We start from the raw sequence: 15,954 nt of genomic DNA, 5'->3' as shown, positions 1-15,954 counted from the left end.
CAGCAACATTGTCCAGGAGACAGTTTGACGGAGGGAAGTGACGGAAGACCAGTCTTTATGCCCCCGTGGTGCCCGGAATTGGCGCTTGGTGCTGTGGAGGGAGACAGGAGAGGCTGCACTTGGCTTCTTACCGATCTCCCCATCTCAGGCAGGTCACTTATGCGCGATGTGCCTCCGTTTCCTCATCTGTAGAATGGGGTCAGGCTAATTGATGCCTTTCTTCCAGCCGGTTGTGAGGACTGAGACTGAGAAGCTGTTATTTTAAACATAAAACTCCAAGCAAATGGAAGACTTCTGGGGCTGGCCATGGTCACAGGGTGGTCACGTTTGAGGCAGTTATTGAGGGTGGGCACGGACCCCTGGGCAGCAGGTCCGAGTGGGTGGGCAGCCCAAGGCTCCCGGAAGGGACGCCCTTCTGCTGGGCCTGGGAGCTGCCCGGTCCAGGCCCTCTGAGAGCACAGAGGAGGGCGTGGGGCGTTCGGGCCCCCGCCGTGTGGATGAGGCGTCCAGGCTGTCAGAGGGGCTGGGCTTGTTCAGAGTCACAGGTTCTTCTGTGTCCTCAGGCCACCTGGTTGTGGGCAGCCCTGGAGCCCAGGCCCAAGGAGCTCACATTCTCCGTAGGAGGCGTCCCAGACCCAGGCATTCAGGCCCAGGTCTGCCCAGGAGGCAGGGCCTCCCTGCGGGGAGGGGGCTCCGCACCATGGCACCTGTGCCTCCACCCCTCAGCGAGCAGAGGGGAAGTGATGCAGTGGGAAAGGACCCGGCCTTTGAGTCCCATTGACTTGGGGTCTGCGGCCAACCTGCAGTGTGACCTGGGGTGGCTTACTTCCCATCCCTGAGCCCCACGGCCTGCTGAGGTTCTCGTGAGCTCAGAGAAGCTGAAGTGCCTGACACCGCAGCTGCCACATGCACACCCTACACGCGCCCCGAGGGTTGGGTGGTTGGGTGGTCGGGTGCAGGGGTTCTTGAGGTCAAGGCCCCCTCACACCCGGTGCCAGGCCAGCACAAAGGGACCCTTTCCAGAAGGTGCCTGCTGACTTAAACCGCACCCCCCCCCCCACCCCGCCGCCTGCCATCCGTCAGTCTCCCCTGGGGCCGAGCAGAGAATCATTGTGAAAGGACTTCTCACAGACACTTGGAGAGGCTGAGGGAGACAGTGTGGTGGGCTCTGCACATCCCAAATCTGTGAGTCCTGCTCGAGTGTGACCCTATGGACGGGGGGTCCCTGAGGACCAGCTCTGGGAGGGAGAGGGGGTGAGCAATGCCCAGGGCCCCTGACCTGGGCAGGAGGCAGCCTTACCTGGGGGGTTCTGGGAGCTAGCATTTGGTGGAGGCTTGGTCTGACTGCATAACAGCCCTGCCAGGCCAGGCTCAGAGGGGGTGCCCAGCACTTGGTCCTCTTCTGTGCCGGACCTGACCCCACCCCCCCCAGTGTCATCGACCCCCAGATGTTGTATCGTGGGAGCAGTGGTGGGAGAGCTCAGGGGCCGAGGGGCTGCCGGACTCATCCCTTTTCCTTCTGAGCTTGCTCTGTTCTTTGCAAAGTAAGAATCACGATTCCACCTACCCCCACAGGATTGAGGCAAGGGATTCAGGTGACACGTGGGGCACAGGGCCAAGCAGGTGGTAAGCGTGCACGCCGCCACCTTCCTGGTGCTGTGCCAGCCCCTGGGCCTTGCCTGCTCCTCCCCAGACATCTTCTGGGGTTACTCACACCTCTGTCGCCCCGTTCCGAGGTCTCACCGGGCCTTTCCCAAGTCTCTGGCCCTCCCTGTCACCCTTCGGTCCTGAAGTTTTCTCCCCAGCACTTCTCACCTCCTCACCTACTATATGGTTTTACTGTTGGCGTTTTGTCTCTGTGGTTCCCTGCTGTCTCCCCAGAACCTAGAACAGTGCCTGACTCGTCGCAGGTCTCAGTAAGTACCTGGTGTCTGAACCGGAGCCGGCCTGTGTGTTCACACAGGGCCAAAAGCCCCCAGGAGGCCCCGAACCAGCGGCCAACTTGTCCCTCCTGTGTGGTGCCCTGAATGACGCCTGGGGAGGGATGACCGCTGGGGAAGTTCCCTGCTCCTCCCCCTCCCCACCCTAGCCTCACCGCCTCTGTCCACCTTACACACCTGCAGGCCTGGCCCCAGGAGGTGGGGACTCTTCCCTGTGGCCGTGAGGCTAAAGGGCCGGGTCTCCTTTCTGACCTCACATGGAGGGCCCACGTCCCCCAGCCTAGGGCCAGGCTGAGAGAACTGCTGGGGCTGCTCTGGCCAGGAACCCCTGGACTGCACGTGTGTGTGTGTGTGATTGTGCAGGAGGAGTGGGGGCTTGAGGCTAGGCAGAGAGGGCCCTGGAAGAGCCTGGGCAAGGATTTTCTAACTGCCTCATGGACAGGCATGACCTGCCCTTGTGTAACTTGGGTTCAGGGGAGAGGGGCCCCGGGGGCTCTCTGGCCTCACCAGGACTTTGTACTGATCTCCCTGCCTCTCCCACCCTCTCCCAGTGTCCAGAGGCCCAACATCGCATCCTTCCCACTCCCCGGTGAGGGACACTTTCTGGCAGTGTGCTGTATGTCAGAGCTAATACGTGAGAAAGGCAAAGGGAATCACTACTCTGGGGGCTCCAGCGCTGTGACAAAATAAGATGGAGCGAGAGGGACTTCCCTGACGGTCCAGTGGTTAGGGCTCTGCGTTCTCACCGCCAAGGGCCCTGGTTCATCCAAAAACAAAAAACAAAAGATGGAGCAAGAGAGCCAGCACAGCCCTCAGGACGGGCCCAGGGATGGGAAAGGCCAACAGAACCATCCATACCTCGCGGCCCCTCTGTGAAACACAAAGCCTGTTTTTCCTCTATGCACGTACACGAGAATCTAAAGGCATAAAAATAAGACTGGGATGAAAGACTCCAAAGAGAAAACAGACTCCCTCTGGGGGCGGCAGGGAAATGCCCCTTCTTATTCATAGACTTCTGTATTGTTTGAGGGTTTTTTTCATGAGACTGTGTTCAGATATTACTCACAAAATGACAAATAAAACTAATTTTTAAGTACAGAATACATGCATCCCGGGTCTCAGAGCACTTTCACATCCAGATCTGGGGGGCTGGGTCTCTCAGCCCCTGGGGACTGCCCCCACCATGACACTGAGCTTGTCCAACAGGCAGAGTTTCCTCACTTCCCCAGTCCTGTGCTTGAGGCACGAAAGGCATAGGCCACGCTTCGTAGTCGGCCGGACACAGACCCCATCCAGGCCACCTCGAACGTGCTGGGTCATCCCTTTGCCCCTCAGAGCCCCTATTTCCCCACCTGAAAAACGTACATGATGATAGCACCTGTGTCAGAACCATGGGGACGGTGTTTTGGGGGGCATTTTAGGGATACAGATCAAGGGAGACTCCCTTTTCCCTGACAGACTCAAATTAATCGTCTTTTTAAAAAAACTCATCGATGAATGAACATTTGAGAACACTGATAGATTCAGTTTGAAGGGTTTTTCAGCAACAAAGTCCCTCATTTTCTGCTTCAACATGCATTGAGGTGATGATACCAAATTATTTAAAGTAAAAACTATCGAAAGAACAAGGGAACTTTGCTTGAACCACATTGATTTCAGAAACTTTAATTCTTCTCTTCTTGCTCACATCTCATAGTTAAAAAGTGACGTAGAAGATGAATTTTAAAAATTAATTGACTTAAGAGCTATGTGAGAAAAAAAAAAAGAATACGTTGAGGAATAACTTTTTACCACGTTGGTCTGATGGTGAAATTTCTCTTCTTAACTACTAAATCGTCCAAGCAGAGATTCGAGGCCTCCCGCTTCCCTGTTTAGGAGGCGCAAGTGAAAAGGTTTTTTCCGGGGTCAGGTGCCCGCACACTCCATTGACACGTGTCCTGTTGCCTGCTCTGTCCTCAGCGCCTGGCTGTTCAGGCACATGGGAGGCACCCAGGAAACCTTTGTGTCAAACCTTTGAGTGTCTCCGCTTCTCCCTCAAGGTGGCCTGCGCCAGGGTCCACGACCAGCAGCGCCACAACTCTCCCCCAGAGTCAGAGCAGCCACGGTGGGATGAGACAGAGGCCGGGGCAGCCCCTGCCGTGATGGCTCAAGTAAATGACCCCAGACCTGGCTCCACCCTCACCCAGGGATAGGTTCCCCCTCCAGGCTCCCGAGACCCATCCCCCTCCACTGGGGCTAAAAGAGATGCCTGATGCGAGTAAGGGCCCTGCAGTCCCTAGGGTAACAGGTAATAACAGCATCCGTAGCAATGGCGATGGGGCGGGGATTGGGGCACAGTCTTCCAGCCTCGCTGCCGCCCCTCTGCCCCATAGGAGGGCCTTCCCTGCCCTGACTCCTCTCCAGCTCCGGGCTCCCCACCCCCTCACCACACACCCACTCTCACACCCACACCCACCGCCCCAGACCCACTTCTCCTTTGCAGTTGCCCCACCGCCTACACCTTCCTGCCACGGAGTTGCTGGCCCGTGGGTAGGGGACGGAGAGGCAGTGGGCCAGGGCTCCTCAAGGCTGTCCAGCTCAGGGTTCTGTGTGAGTCCTAGGGTCCCCGGAGCCAGAAACCTGGGGGCCAGCCTTGCTCCCCTCACTCCATGGCATCCCTCTTTCCTCCTAAACAGCTGCTGGCTCGTTCCCTGGCCCTGGGCTATGGTGCCAGCCTCCATGGTGCCAGCTCTGCTCACTTTGTCCAGTCTCCAACTCCACAGCAGCCGGGGAGAGGGTCCCTTCTAAGGCACAGCTCGGAGAATCTCTCCCCCACTCAGACACCTCCTGGGGCTCCTCACTGCCCCAGACCTGTGTCTTGAGGCCTGGCCCTGCCCATCTGCAGCCTCCTCCGAGGCAGTGGCCATGCCTGTTCCCAGAGCAAGCTTCCCCTTGCCCCTCTCTGTGCTTCTGCCCTCGCCCATCCCCTCTCTCTGCCTGGAAGGTTCCCCTCCCCCTTGAATGGCTAAAGATCTACTCCTACCCCTAAGCCCCCTCCCTGCCCCCGGGACAGTTACTCTTTCCTCTGTGCACCTCCAGCCCTGAGTGCTTAGGGGTCTGGTATGGCCCACCATGAGGCTCTAAGTCCGTGCTCCATTCTGAGGCTCTCTGCCAGCCCCTGCCCCCAGGGAGGGGGCAGCATATATCCAGGAAGGTCGAGGGGGCTTGTGTGTCTGAGACTCAGTCTGAGAGACACAGGTGAGAGACAGGTGGGTCTGCCCCAGACACCAGGGAGTAGAGACAGACAGGAGGGGCCTCGGTGAGACACAGAGGCGAGCAAGCCTGGACACACACAGCCCTGAGAAAAAGGAGTCGGGTGGGTGAGCTGCCTCCTGCCTGCTGGGCGTTGGTCTGTTCCTCGGTCTGTTCGTCTGTCTCTTCATCTGTTGATCTAAGTGTCCCGCCTACTTAGGATCTGGAGACCGAGCTGTCCCTGGACCTACCCCGTCTGTGCCCTCTATTCCAGACAGTGGTTCCTCGCTAACCATAGTCAGGCAAATCTGACTATGACACGCCTTGCTTAAAGCCCTTCATGGCTCCCCAGTGCCTTTCCAGCCGGAGTCCCAGCTTCTCTCAGTCAAGGGCCTCTGGTCCCAGTACTCCCTGGCCTTCATATTTAGGCCCTTGCTCACACTGGGCGCTCCCCTAGACCTCACTCCACCTAGCAAACACCTTCTCCTCATCTCCTCCACAAAGCTTTCCTGTCCCCTCCGTGGTGATCATCTTCGCTGATGCCGCTGCCGCGAGGCATTGTCTCCCCCATCACCACCTCCAGTGTGGGAGTCGTCTGGGGCCTGGTACAGTGTGGCCACTCAGGATGTGTTTGATGAACTGAGCAGCTCTGCCTGAGAAGGACAGGAGGGCTCCCCGGAGGAGGCAGGTGGGGGGAGATGATGGCTGGTGAGCATGGTCTAGGACTCTGGGCTGGCCTTGGGGAGCAGGACAGAGGAGGCCACCCAGAGGTCTGTGTCCCGATTAAGGGGCCCATCCTCTGCTCCCCAAGAGCAGGCCCTGGTTTGAGCCCCAGCCTCATCTCAGTGCCCAGCAGAGGGCCCGCCCAGTGGTTGTCTGGGGGTGATGGTTGAATGGAGAAACCACAGATAGAAGGTCTGGGGTGCCGGGGCCCTGGCTAAGAGTGGTCCCACCTGGTCTCACCCCAGCAGGCAGGAGGGCGGGTTGGGGCGGGGTGGGTGGTGGCCCCGCCCGGTTTCCTCCCCACAGGGCAGCAGAGGCCAGACTCAGTCCCAGCGGGGTAGGCAGACAGGCATGGGCTTTGGCAGCATGAGGCGAGGGGCGAGGGGCCTGAGGGGCAGAGACAGGCCGGCCACCCCGCAGTGCCTGCAGACCCAGTGCTTCGACCCGCTGGTTCGCAAATGTGTGGCCTGCAGTCTCCTCCGGACGACAGAGCCTAGACCGGGTAAGAGTTGAGCCGTGCTGATGGATGGCACGCAGGGCGGCCCTGAAAGGGGAGGGAGGGTGCTGCCAGGAGGCCCCCACCCTACCAGAGTCGCAGGCATGACCCCCACCTGTCCCAGGACGTCGGGGGCCATCGCGATAACGGGCGAGGAGGGGGGCCTGTGGGCTGGGGCCTGGATGGGGACCGGCCATCGCCGCGTGGCCCTCACGGCCCCTCTCTCCCCCTCCCCCTGCCCTGCCCCGCCCGGCTGTCCCTCCCCTCCGCGGCCCAGCCTCGCCTCCCTCCGACCCTCCCCCTCCCCGCTCCTCTCTCCCCTCTGCCCCGTGCTCTGCCTGCTCGTCCCCTCCAGCAGGCGGCCCGAGCAGCCTGGCGCCCGGGACGGCGCTGCAGCCGCAGGAGTCGGTGGGCCCGGGGGCCGCCGCCGAGGCCGAGGCCGCGCTGCCGCTCCCGGCGCTGCTCTTCGGCGCCCCCGCGCTGCTGGGCCTGGCGCTGGCCCTGGTCCTGCTGGGCCTGGTGAGCGGGAGGCGCCGACGGCGACGGCCCGGCGCGGCGGCTGCCCCAGAGGCCCTGGAGGCCCCGGACGGAGACCAGGATGGTAAGTTCCGCGTCTAGGGGAACCGAGAGGGCTGGGGGCCGTCGGAGGGGACACATGGCCCTTGAGGGGCAGGGGCAGAGTAAAGGCGTGGGGGAGGTCTGAAGCGGAGGCAGGGCTCTAGGGGGTGATGCAGACAGAGGGGGCGAAGAGTGCGCTCTGAGGGTCTCAGGCTGAGCAGGGAGACATAGTCCTGCCCCAGACCCCGGTCCAGGCAAGGGACACAGCTCTGGCATCCCAGACTTGTGTGAGGAGGAGACACAAGGCTGGGGAGCCCGGTGGAGGGAGGGGGTCTGTCCTGCCCTCTCTCTGGACAGCCAGACTGGTTCCCAGCCCTCCTCTCCCTCTCCCATTTTGCCAGCGCTCTCAGCATTTCCTGTCCTGAGGGCCGATCATGTGCCACCCCTCGCCAATCCCGCCAGTGGGGCTCCATCAACTGACTCCTCTCTCATAAGTCAGAGGGCTGTTCCTCCAGGGAGGCTTCTGGAACAGGGATGGGGGAAGGCTGTGACCCAATCCTGACCCTGCATCCCCCTCCCACCTCCCCAGAGCCCCTGGACAGTGACAGCATCCTCTCCCCGGGAACCCTGGATGCCACAGCTCCCATCTGGCTTCCGCCCAGTGAAGACCCAGCTACCACCCCACCTGCCCACAGCGTCCCTGTGCCAGCCACAGAGCTGGGTTCCACTGAGCTGGTGACCACTAAGACGGCCGGCCCGGAGCAACCATAGCGACAGAGGGGGCAGGAGGTGGTCCCTGCCCTCCCTGTGGGCCATCAGCCAGGGGCTTGGAGATTGAATTCGGTTCTTCACCCCAGCTCCCACCCGTCCCTCTTCTGGGAGCCATGCTGCTCCCCGGCTAACCCTGCAGAACCACAGGCACCGCAGACCACAGCGTTCAGACTGCATGGCATCGTATGGCATGTTAGCATTTGGCTTAAAATCATACCATCTATGGCAGCCCTCAAAGGTCATGGCTGAGCTCTGTGCTTTCGAGTGGTTGGGGTACTCTGAGTAGGAGGGTTTATTTAGCATGGGGAAGCCACCATAAACCCGAATGAATCTAGGAAAATGATCGAGTGGGAGGATGCTTAATTTGTAGCTGGGTGTTGTATTTCTTTAATACTTGCTCTCAGAGCTGTCCTGCTTTTAAACTGATACAAATGGCAGCAATGGGTAACCAACTGACCTGTTTTCTTTGGGATTTAGTACAAGATGATTTTAAGAAATAGCCTGAATTGTGCTGATTCTTTAGTATCTGTATCCTAGGGTCACCCCTGAGCTTGGCCCAATCTGCTAGGACCTATGATGCCATTTTCACCCTGGTGGCAGCTTCCAGAGCCCCAGGCTGTAGCCCTCCCTTCCCTTGGGAGGAAGCCCTCTCTTCCCTTGGGAGGAAGTCTACAGCCTCTGGAGCTGGACTGCAGATTCACACTGAAGGCACACTGACAGGCATCTCCATCAGAGACCACCTGGAACCCCAGCTGCCTCCAGGGCACACTGGGCTATACACAGGGCAGGGCCCAGGACCTGCAAGAGGCTCCTTTGTTAGGAGGCCAGGGCAGGCCTCTGGCCTTGAACCAGCTGGACCTGATGTCCCTTGAGCGTCCTTCTCTTTGTGGCCTGTCCTCCCCAAGTGCTTGGGTCACTTGGCCACTCTGTGCCAGCCCCCTGTGGTCACCCACCATCCCAGTGGAGCTGTTCCTCTGACAGTGGTGCCCCTTGCTCTGGGGCCTGGAGCTGAGACCATCTCTTCCAGTTCTGGATCATCCTGTGCACTCAGTCAGCCGCTGACTCTCCTGCCGACCCTCCTACACAGCGACACAGGCTTAGAACCTCCTGACCGGGACTCCACCCTGGACAGTGTCCTTGGAATTTGTCACAGCTCAGCACCCTGGGAAGGGGCAATGGACTGGGAGTCAGCAGATGGGATTCTGAGCACCATTTTGTCCCACTTGTAGGTTCTTGACCATGTTCTTTTTTTTTTTTTTTCTTTGCCATGCTGCCCAGCTTACGAGATCTTAGTTCCCTGACCAGGGATTGAACCCAGGCCCTCGGCAGTGAGAGCTAGGAGTCCTAACCACTGGACCGCCAGGGAGCTCCCATCTTGACCATGTTCTGTTCCATGCATCAGTTGCTTTCTGCCCATCTCTCCCTGACCTGCCCATCAGAGCTGCCCAGCAGGCACCTGCCTTTCCTGCCCACCCCTTTCCCAGCTCAGAAGATAGTCAGCGGCCAGCAGTATCTGGAGCCCCAGAACCTGGACTACCACATCTAAGTCTCTTCCTCTCCCTCCCAAACCCATCTAAGATGCCCCCTCCCTGCCCCCCGGGCACCAGGTGGCTGAGGTGAGGTCAGTGTGCGGGCATAGGCAGGAGGGTGGGGGGCAGGCCCAGAATGGGCCCAGCTTTCCACTTCCCTCCATCTCAGGGCTGGGAGAGTCTGAGCTGTTCTCGGCCATCCCTATCTCTCACCCTACCTTTTCTACCACAGCCAGGGGGTGGGCCCTGGAGGCGAAACAGTGGGTGAACACCCCTGGGTTCCAGACACACAAACCTCTGGCAACACCGTGTCCCCGCTGAACCCCGAGTCCAGTCTCAGTTTCCTTTTCTGAAAAATGGTGGTGGGGGGTTGGACGCAAAGTTGTCCTCGTGGCCTGTGGCCCTCCGAGGAGGACTGGGAAGGCCACGTAGAGGGTCCTCACTCCCCCACCTCCATTTTACAGGTAAGGAAACTGAGTCTCTTTCCCAGAAGGAGAGTTATTGCTTTAAAAAGGCCTTGACCTTTTTTAAGACCCCTGTTGGTCAAATTGCTTTCCTGAAAATCTGGACCAGTTCACATCCATGAGCAGGGGTGATACGGTGCATTTTGCAGATAGGGAAGAAGAGGCCCAGAGAGGTGAAGGGATCTAGCCCAAGATACGATAAGCAGCGGTGGAGCTGGGCTACACCCGGGCACCTGCCTGTCCAGAAGGTCCCTGGCCCAGGTGCTCTCCTGGAGAGCAGCAGACTCCAGGCATTGATTCCAGGCTTTACTCCTTGTTTTTATCACTACTCAAAGATTTCCCTCCCCAACTGGTCTCTTTCTGCAGTAAGAGGGATCCACGATAGACTGGGAGAGCTGCTTGTTGGGATGGGAACTGAGGGAAGTAGCCCCCCTCCCCCTAGCCTGTTTCTGGACAGTTTTTCCTGATGGAGGGTCAGGTGTCCCCGAGGTCCCCAGGGCCCCACGGGGGGGGGCGGGGTTGGCTGAAGTCTCAGTTCCTCCTGGGGCTTCCTGCAGGCACTTCTCACTTCCTGCCCTGGCAGCCCTAGCTCCCGGCTCAGGCTGGGGGTGGGGAGGCCCAGCTGGTGAGGCCAGGGAGGAAGGACCTGACCCCTAACCTCCCTCTGTCTCGGCAAGGATGGCCCCACATCGCCCTTGCCTTTAGAAGCTGTGGCATCTCTTTGGGCCTGTCTCCCATACTCAAAACGGAGCCTGAGGACCAACCAGTTGTCCAAGATTAAAGAGGTCATGTGGAAAGTCTGGTCTCCACCTCAGAAGTGCCTCTACTTCCTTCCTTCCCTGGAATGCAGATACCTTTCTGCCCAGGGCCCCCAACCCTTAGAAATTCCCTCTGGGAAGTGAGTTTCCCAGAGCTGGCCTGAGGCTCTGGTCTCAGGAGTTACTACTCCCATCGCTCATCTATTTACTGCACCGTTGATCACACCAGATCCCAGCACGCCTGCTTTGTGCCAGGACCATTCTGGTCAGTGCCAGGAGGTCAGCCTCTGACCCTGCCATTAGGTCCTATTCCAGTGGGAGAGACAGAGCGGGACACAATGACAGGGCAGGGCAGAGCCAGGGAATGCCCCAAGCAGGGGGATGACTAATTTTTTTTTTTTTCTACATTTATTTATTTATTTATTTATTTTTGGCTGCATTGGGTCCTCGTTGCTGCGCACAGGCTTTCTCTAGTTGTGGCGAGCGGGGACTACTCTTCCTTGCGGTGCGCAGGCTTCTCATTGCGGTGGCTTCTCTTGTTGTGGAGCACAGGCTCTAGGCATGCGAGCTTCAGTAGTTGTGGCTCACGGGCTCTAGAGCGCAGGCTCAGTAGTTGTGGCGCAGGGGCTTAGTTGCTCTGCGGCATGTGGGATTTTCCTGGACCAGGGCTCGAACCCGTGTCCCCTGCAGGGAGATTCTTAACCACTGCACCACCAGGGAAGTCCCGGGGAGGGGGCGTGACTAATTTAGCATTTAGAGTGCTTTTGAGAGTAGGAGGTATGCCCTGAGTTCTGTGGAGTTTTCCTGCTGGAACAGAGCAGAGAAAGGGCATTCTTGGCCCAAGGAACTGTGTGCAAAGGTGCAGAGAAGAGGGGGCAGGAGGAGGGGCTGGAGACTTGGGCACTGTGGCCCCTGAGTGCCAGGTGAGGCTGTCAGAACCTTCCCTGTGGCCATTCCTGCCCCATGGCACACAGGGTCACCCACCTCAGGGAACCCGGTGCTCCTCCAGCCCCATCATTTGGTCTCACCCTTTCTGTCACCTGTGAGAGGCCACCAGACCCCTCTGGCCCTTCTCTGGGCACAGGGTGGGAGCTCATTCCCATTTGCTCTATTGTTGGTGGCTCAGGCCAAATTCTCCCTCACCCAGAACGGAAATCTGACCTCTCTCCAATCTGAGCCAGCTCCCCAGCTGCCTGATCCTGACCTGGGGGTGGGGAAGGGGGGTTGGGGGGTAGGAACCACTGCCCAAGGTCACATGGAGAGTCGAGGAGAAGCCAGGAGGACACCCATGCCTGTGTTCCAGTCCATGCTCTTTCCGGGGACTCTGCAGGGGTCCTGGGGCCCAGCGGGCCTCTGAGCATCTCCTCACTCCCCTGAGCTGCAGAGAATCTGAGGACCAGCCCCGGGCGTCCTGCATGGATCTAGGACAGTGCCAGCAACTCCAGGGCAGGTGAAAGTCTATCTCGACGGCTCCTGCGGTCAGCGAGACCGGTGGCACTTTGACCGCCAGCCTTCAGGCACCGGAAGGCGGGGCTGTGGGACGGAGAGGGTGGGGCCTGGGCTAGAGGCGCGGCGAGGGCGGGGTCAAGAGAGAGGTGGGGCTGAGGAACCCCGAGCCTCCAGGTAGCAGGAAAGGGGCGGGGTCAGGAGCATGTAGAAGGGGTGGGTTCAAGACCCACCCGCAGGGAAAAAGGGAGGCCACGGATGAGCGGAGCCTCTCTAAACTCCGGACCACCGCGCTCACGCGGGGTCCCCATCCTCAAGCGAGGCCCAAGGACCGCGGTCCGAGCCAGGAGGGGTCCAAATGCAGGGCATGGCCCCGACTCTGGGGAGAGGTGGCGTCCCCCACTCCGTCCCCCGCCCTCCGGCTCCGGGCTCGGATCTGACCTCGGAGGTGTGTCCCAGGAATGGGCAGGCTGGTGGGTCAGGGCGCACCTGTCCCGGGTGGAGGCGCTCTATGGCCTCCGCCGAGCACCGTCCGCTCTGGGCCTGTTCCCGCGCTATGGTCTGGGTGGGCAGCTCCGGATTTGCACCTTCATTGGGTGATGCGGAATTAAGAAGGGAAGCTGAGATCCAGTTCCCAGCACCACCCCCCCCAACCCGCGCTCCCTCGCGACCTCAGGAGCCCGGGGGTCCCCTCCCTCCCACAGGCAGCTAGAGCCTGAGTCACGAGCTGCCTCTCATGGAGACAAAGGAGCCTCGGGCCCTCCCCTCCAGACCCCCCTCCCGGTACTGGCTTCGCATCTGCACTAGCAGGGAGTACATAGTCCCCTAGAATCTCTGCTTCTTGCGTAACCCTCCACCATGGACAAAACAGAAGCAAGATGGGCTTGGGAATGAGGCCTTTGAGGCTTGTGGATGGCACCCACAGTGGCAATCACAATCTTCTCAGCACCGCTGTGGCGGGGGCTCCCAAAAGGCTGCTTGTTCCTGGATGTTTTTCATCCAGAGACCCATTGGCTTCTCCCAGCAGCCCTTCCAAAGAGGAGCTAGCAGCCCATCTTGCAGATGAGAAAACTGTGGCCTAGAAAGGTCGACTGGTCTTACTAGAGCAGGAATTCCAACCCACATTAGTCTGGTTCCAAAATTAAGAATAAATAGGAGCTCTCAGTGTGAGGGGCTGGAAAGGCCTTCCAGGAAGAAACAACCTATTGGAAGGCCCGGGGGCTTATGGAGGAGTTGTCATGTCAGGCGTTAGTCAGGCACTGGGTGTGCTGCCAGGGGATAGGAACACTTGCCTGGCCTCTGGGCTGGGGTCCTCCAGCTGCTCTCTCTGTACTAAACTGGCCAGAAGGTAGGTTTGGGGTTCACAGTGCAGGTTCCAGGCCATACCCCAGCCCTTCCAGGCTGTGTGCCAGTCACAGCAAGTCATTTCTTCTCCCTGGGTCTTGGGTTTCTCTCTAGGAGGGCTGGGCAGACTGGTGACCTACCACCTAAAATCAGGACACTGAGGCCCAGGACAGTTTTCCTTAATGTCCACAACCTCTCCTCTCAGGACCCTGAGCCCTGCCCAGCCAGAGCTGGACACCAGGCGAGGACTCAACAGTGAGGGAAGAACACATATGCAGAGGCATATTCACACTGACACACACATGTATACACGTGTCCACGTGCGGGGAAGGCTCTCATAGCCGTGCCAGCACCAGACATGCACACTGTCACTCACATTCGTGAGAGCACACTCAGACACCCGCACACTCCAGCTGCCAGCTTTTGGAGCTGGGGGTGGGGCGGGTTCCCTTCATGAACAGAGACACGGCTCCTCTGCCCGCCACATGGGGCTCGCTGCAGATGCCAGGGGTTATTTTAAGCCTGGATCAATGGATGATTTTTGGTGACACAGGCTTGGGGATGGCAGGCAGTGGAGATGAGGGGCTGGTGCTCTGGTGCCTTGCTTTGGAGAGAGACCCCAGGGTCCAGGGAGGGCAGCCTGGGCAAAGGGATCCCCCCTTAGCTGGACTGCTCCCTCTCTAGATCCCCTTGCCCAGCACATGGCTGGGCACCTGGGGGACAGTGTCAGCTGAATGAATGGCCAGACCCCAGGGCTCAGCCAGTTAGCTGTGGTCTGTCTTTGCATTTGCCCTCTCCTGCTTCCCCCACTGCAAGGCTATGTGTTCACATGGAGAGGGCATGGAGTGCCTGGCACAGACCTGGTAGATGTGGGCATCTGTTGTTCCTGGCTGACCACTGAAGAAGGCTGAGATGGGGAGGATGGATGTGGGGAGGAGTTGGAGGTTGGACATCAATCCCTTGGGGGCACAGTGGAGGGGGCAGCTGAAAGCCAGCTCCTTCATTGGATAAATGGATATATACATATATATATATCCTGACTGCAGTCAACTTGGGGTGGAAGCTGAGCAGAGCACCCAATGATGCCAGGACAGTGGGGGCAAGAGAGGGGCCCAGGGAGGAAAGCACTGGAAGACTTGTTCTGGGCCCAGTAGGGTGATCCTACATGGGAAGAAGCCACAGTCCCAGGGGGCAGCGACGAGCCTCTTTAAACCTAGTGCCCAGCAATAGGGTGGGAAAGCGGGGGAGAAGCAGTCACCTTCCAAGACCCAGTAACACAGAGGACTGCTTGGCAGCGTGTGACGGGGGCACTGATACAAACTGGATAGTTTGTGCCATGGTTTCCATGTCTAGGAATACCAGCTAAGGAAGCAGAAAAGGATGCCCCAGAAAATATAGTTTATAATATATAAATAAACAGAATAATAATCTGAAAGTTTGACAGCAAAAAGTAAACTAAAAACCAGTTACAAAACAGTATGTAAAGCATCAGTTGTCCCTGGTGATGGGATTAAGGCAATTTCATTTTATCCCTTTGCTCATCTAGTTTCTTTTTTCTCTAAAATTGTAATAAAGTCTTTTAATGGGGTAGGGTCTTCTGGGCTGCGCGTGTCTGTGGGTGAAGGAGGGAGGAGCAGGCTGTCTTTGGCCAGGGCACAAGGAATCACCCTGATGGGGGAGGGCATTATAGGGAGGTCACCCGCCTTCCCGTTTTAGCCCTGAAATTAGCCTGTCAGCCCCTCATCTCATCAACAAGAAAACTTGATCCTCCTTTAAATGTAAATCCTTCTCCCTCTTCCTCCCTCCACCTCCTCCATTTTTATAAGCTGATCCCAGTTGCTGAGTGAAGAGAGGATGCAAGGGGGAGCAGGAAGGACCCTAGGAGCCCAAATTCTTTATCTGAAACTGGAGACTAGAGGCACTTCACTTCATTCATTCAGCAAATATGGCAGAGGCCTGCGCAGTGTGGGAACACCGGGGAACCGGTCCATGCAGCCCTTGCCCTCCTGATGCTCCCATCTAGACAGAGGGAGGCCCCGTATTGATCCCTGCCCCCCAGAACGGGCAGTTTTTGATGTTAAAATGAGAAACAGGCAGAGAAAAGCAAAGCACCCGGGCTCGGGTCATATTCTCCAATTAAAACCAACTTCAAAAACACAACCGAGTAGTGCTCCGAGTAGGTTCCATACCTGCCCCTCACCCTCTGCCCCCGGGCTTGAGAAAGGACCTGAGCATCCTGTGGGGACCAGGGCAAAGGGTCTGCCCATGGCTCTGCCCCCAGGCGACGCCCTGCTGTCCTCATCCAAGGCACGGGGCTAAACCAATCTCCTCCCTTTCACACCTGGGGTGGCGGAGAGATCCCAGGAGGGCGCCGACCAGGCCAGGTCCATCGCCCACAGGCGTGGGGTCACCCCAGGACCCCAGCCCGGCGTCAGAGAAGTTCTGGGACCAGGGTGTGCATCCCGGGGTTAAAGCTCCTCCCTAGGTGGCGCGGAGGGGACCCATACTTGGCCCTCTGCTGAGGCTCTGCTGGGAGTTTTCTTCCCATTTAACATTCCCTGCCTCAAGTCACACCTCTGTCTCGATCGGAACTGATGGAGGGGACGGGAAGGAAGGTGGGTGGGCAGCAACGACTCCCTGGGGCTGCTGGGTCCCTTCAGTCCCCGCACCTGTGAACCGAAGCGCTCCCGCGGC

The 15,954-nt window shown here is 58.7% G+C and overlaps 1 protein-coding gene across 2 annotated transcripts; it reads left to right on the top strand.

The window, feature by feature from the left end:
• The first annotated feature begins 736 nt into the window (after positions 1–736).
• On the top strand, positions 737–11,671 carry TNFRSF13C (TNF receptor superfamily member 13C). 2 transcript variants are annotated; one of them, XM_082349706.1, is made up of 4 exons: positions 1,907–1,916; positions 2,492–6,396; positions 6,668–6,991; positions 7,538–11,671. In XM_082349706.1, the coding sequence occupies exons 2-4, from the start codon at positions 6,246–6,248 to the stop codon at positions 7,717–7,719; spliced, it is 657 nt and encodes a 218-aa protein (XP_082205832.1). In that variant the 5' UTR covers positions 1,907–1,916; positions 2,492–6,245; the 3' UTR covers positions 7,720–11,671. The 2 variants fall into 2 exon arrangements, with proteins under 2 accessions (XP_082205831.1, XP_082205832.1); XM_082349705.1 differs by having other exon boundaries at positions 737–6,396.
• The last annotated feature ends 4,283 nt before the right edge of the window (positions 11,672–15,954 follow it).

Source organism: Balaenoptera borealis (assembly GCF_965194805.1).
Source record: "Balaenoptera borealis genome assembly, chromosome: 13".
Classification (NCBI taxonomy): Eukaryota; Metazoa; Chordata; class Mammalia; order Artiodactyla; family Balaenopteridae; genus Balaenoptera; species Balaenoptera borealis.
Note: the sequence above shows the minus strand (reverse complement) of the source record. Positions and strands in the feature narration are given on the sequence as shown.

Bases quoted from the DNA above. Each gene is read 5' to 3' on its own strand.
- TNFRSF13C (XM_082349705.1), top strand. From the start codon at position 6,246: ATGGGCTTTGGCAGCATGAGGCGAGGGGCGAGGGGCCTGAGGGGCAGA. The intron at 6,397-6,667 runs GTAAGAGTTGAG...TCCGCGGCCCAG, and splicing joins GACGACAGAGCCTAGACCGG to CCTCGCCTCCCTCCGACCCT. The intron at 6,992-7,537 runs GTAAGTTCCGCG...CCACCTCCCCAG, and splicing joins CCCGGACGGAGACCAGGATG to AGCCCCTGGACAGTGACAGC.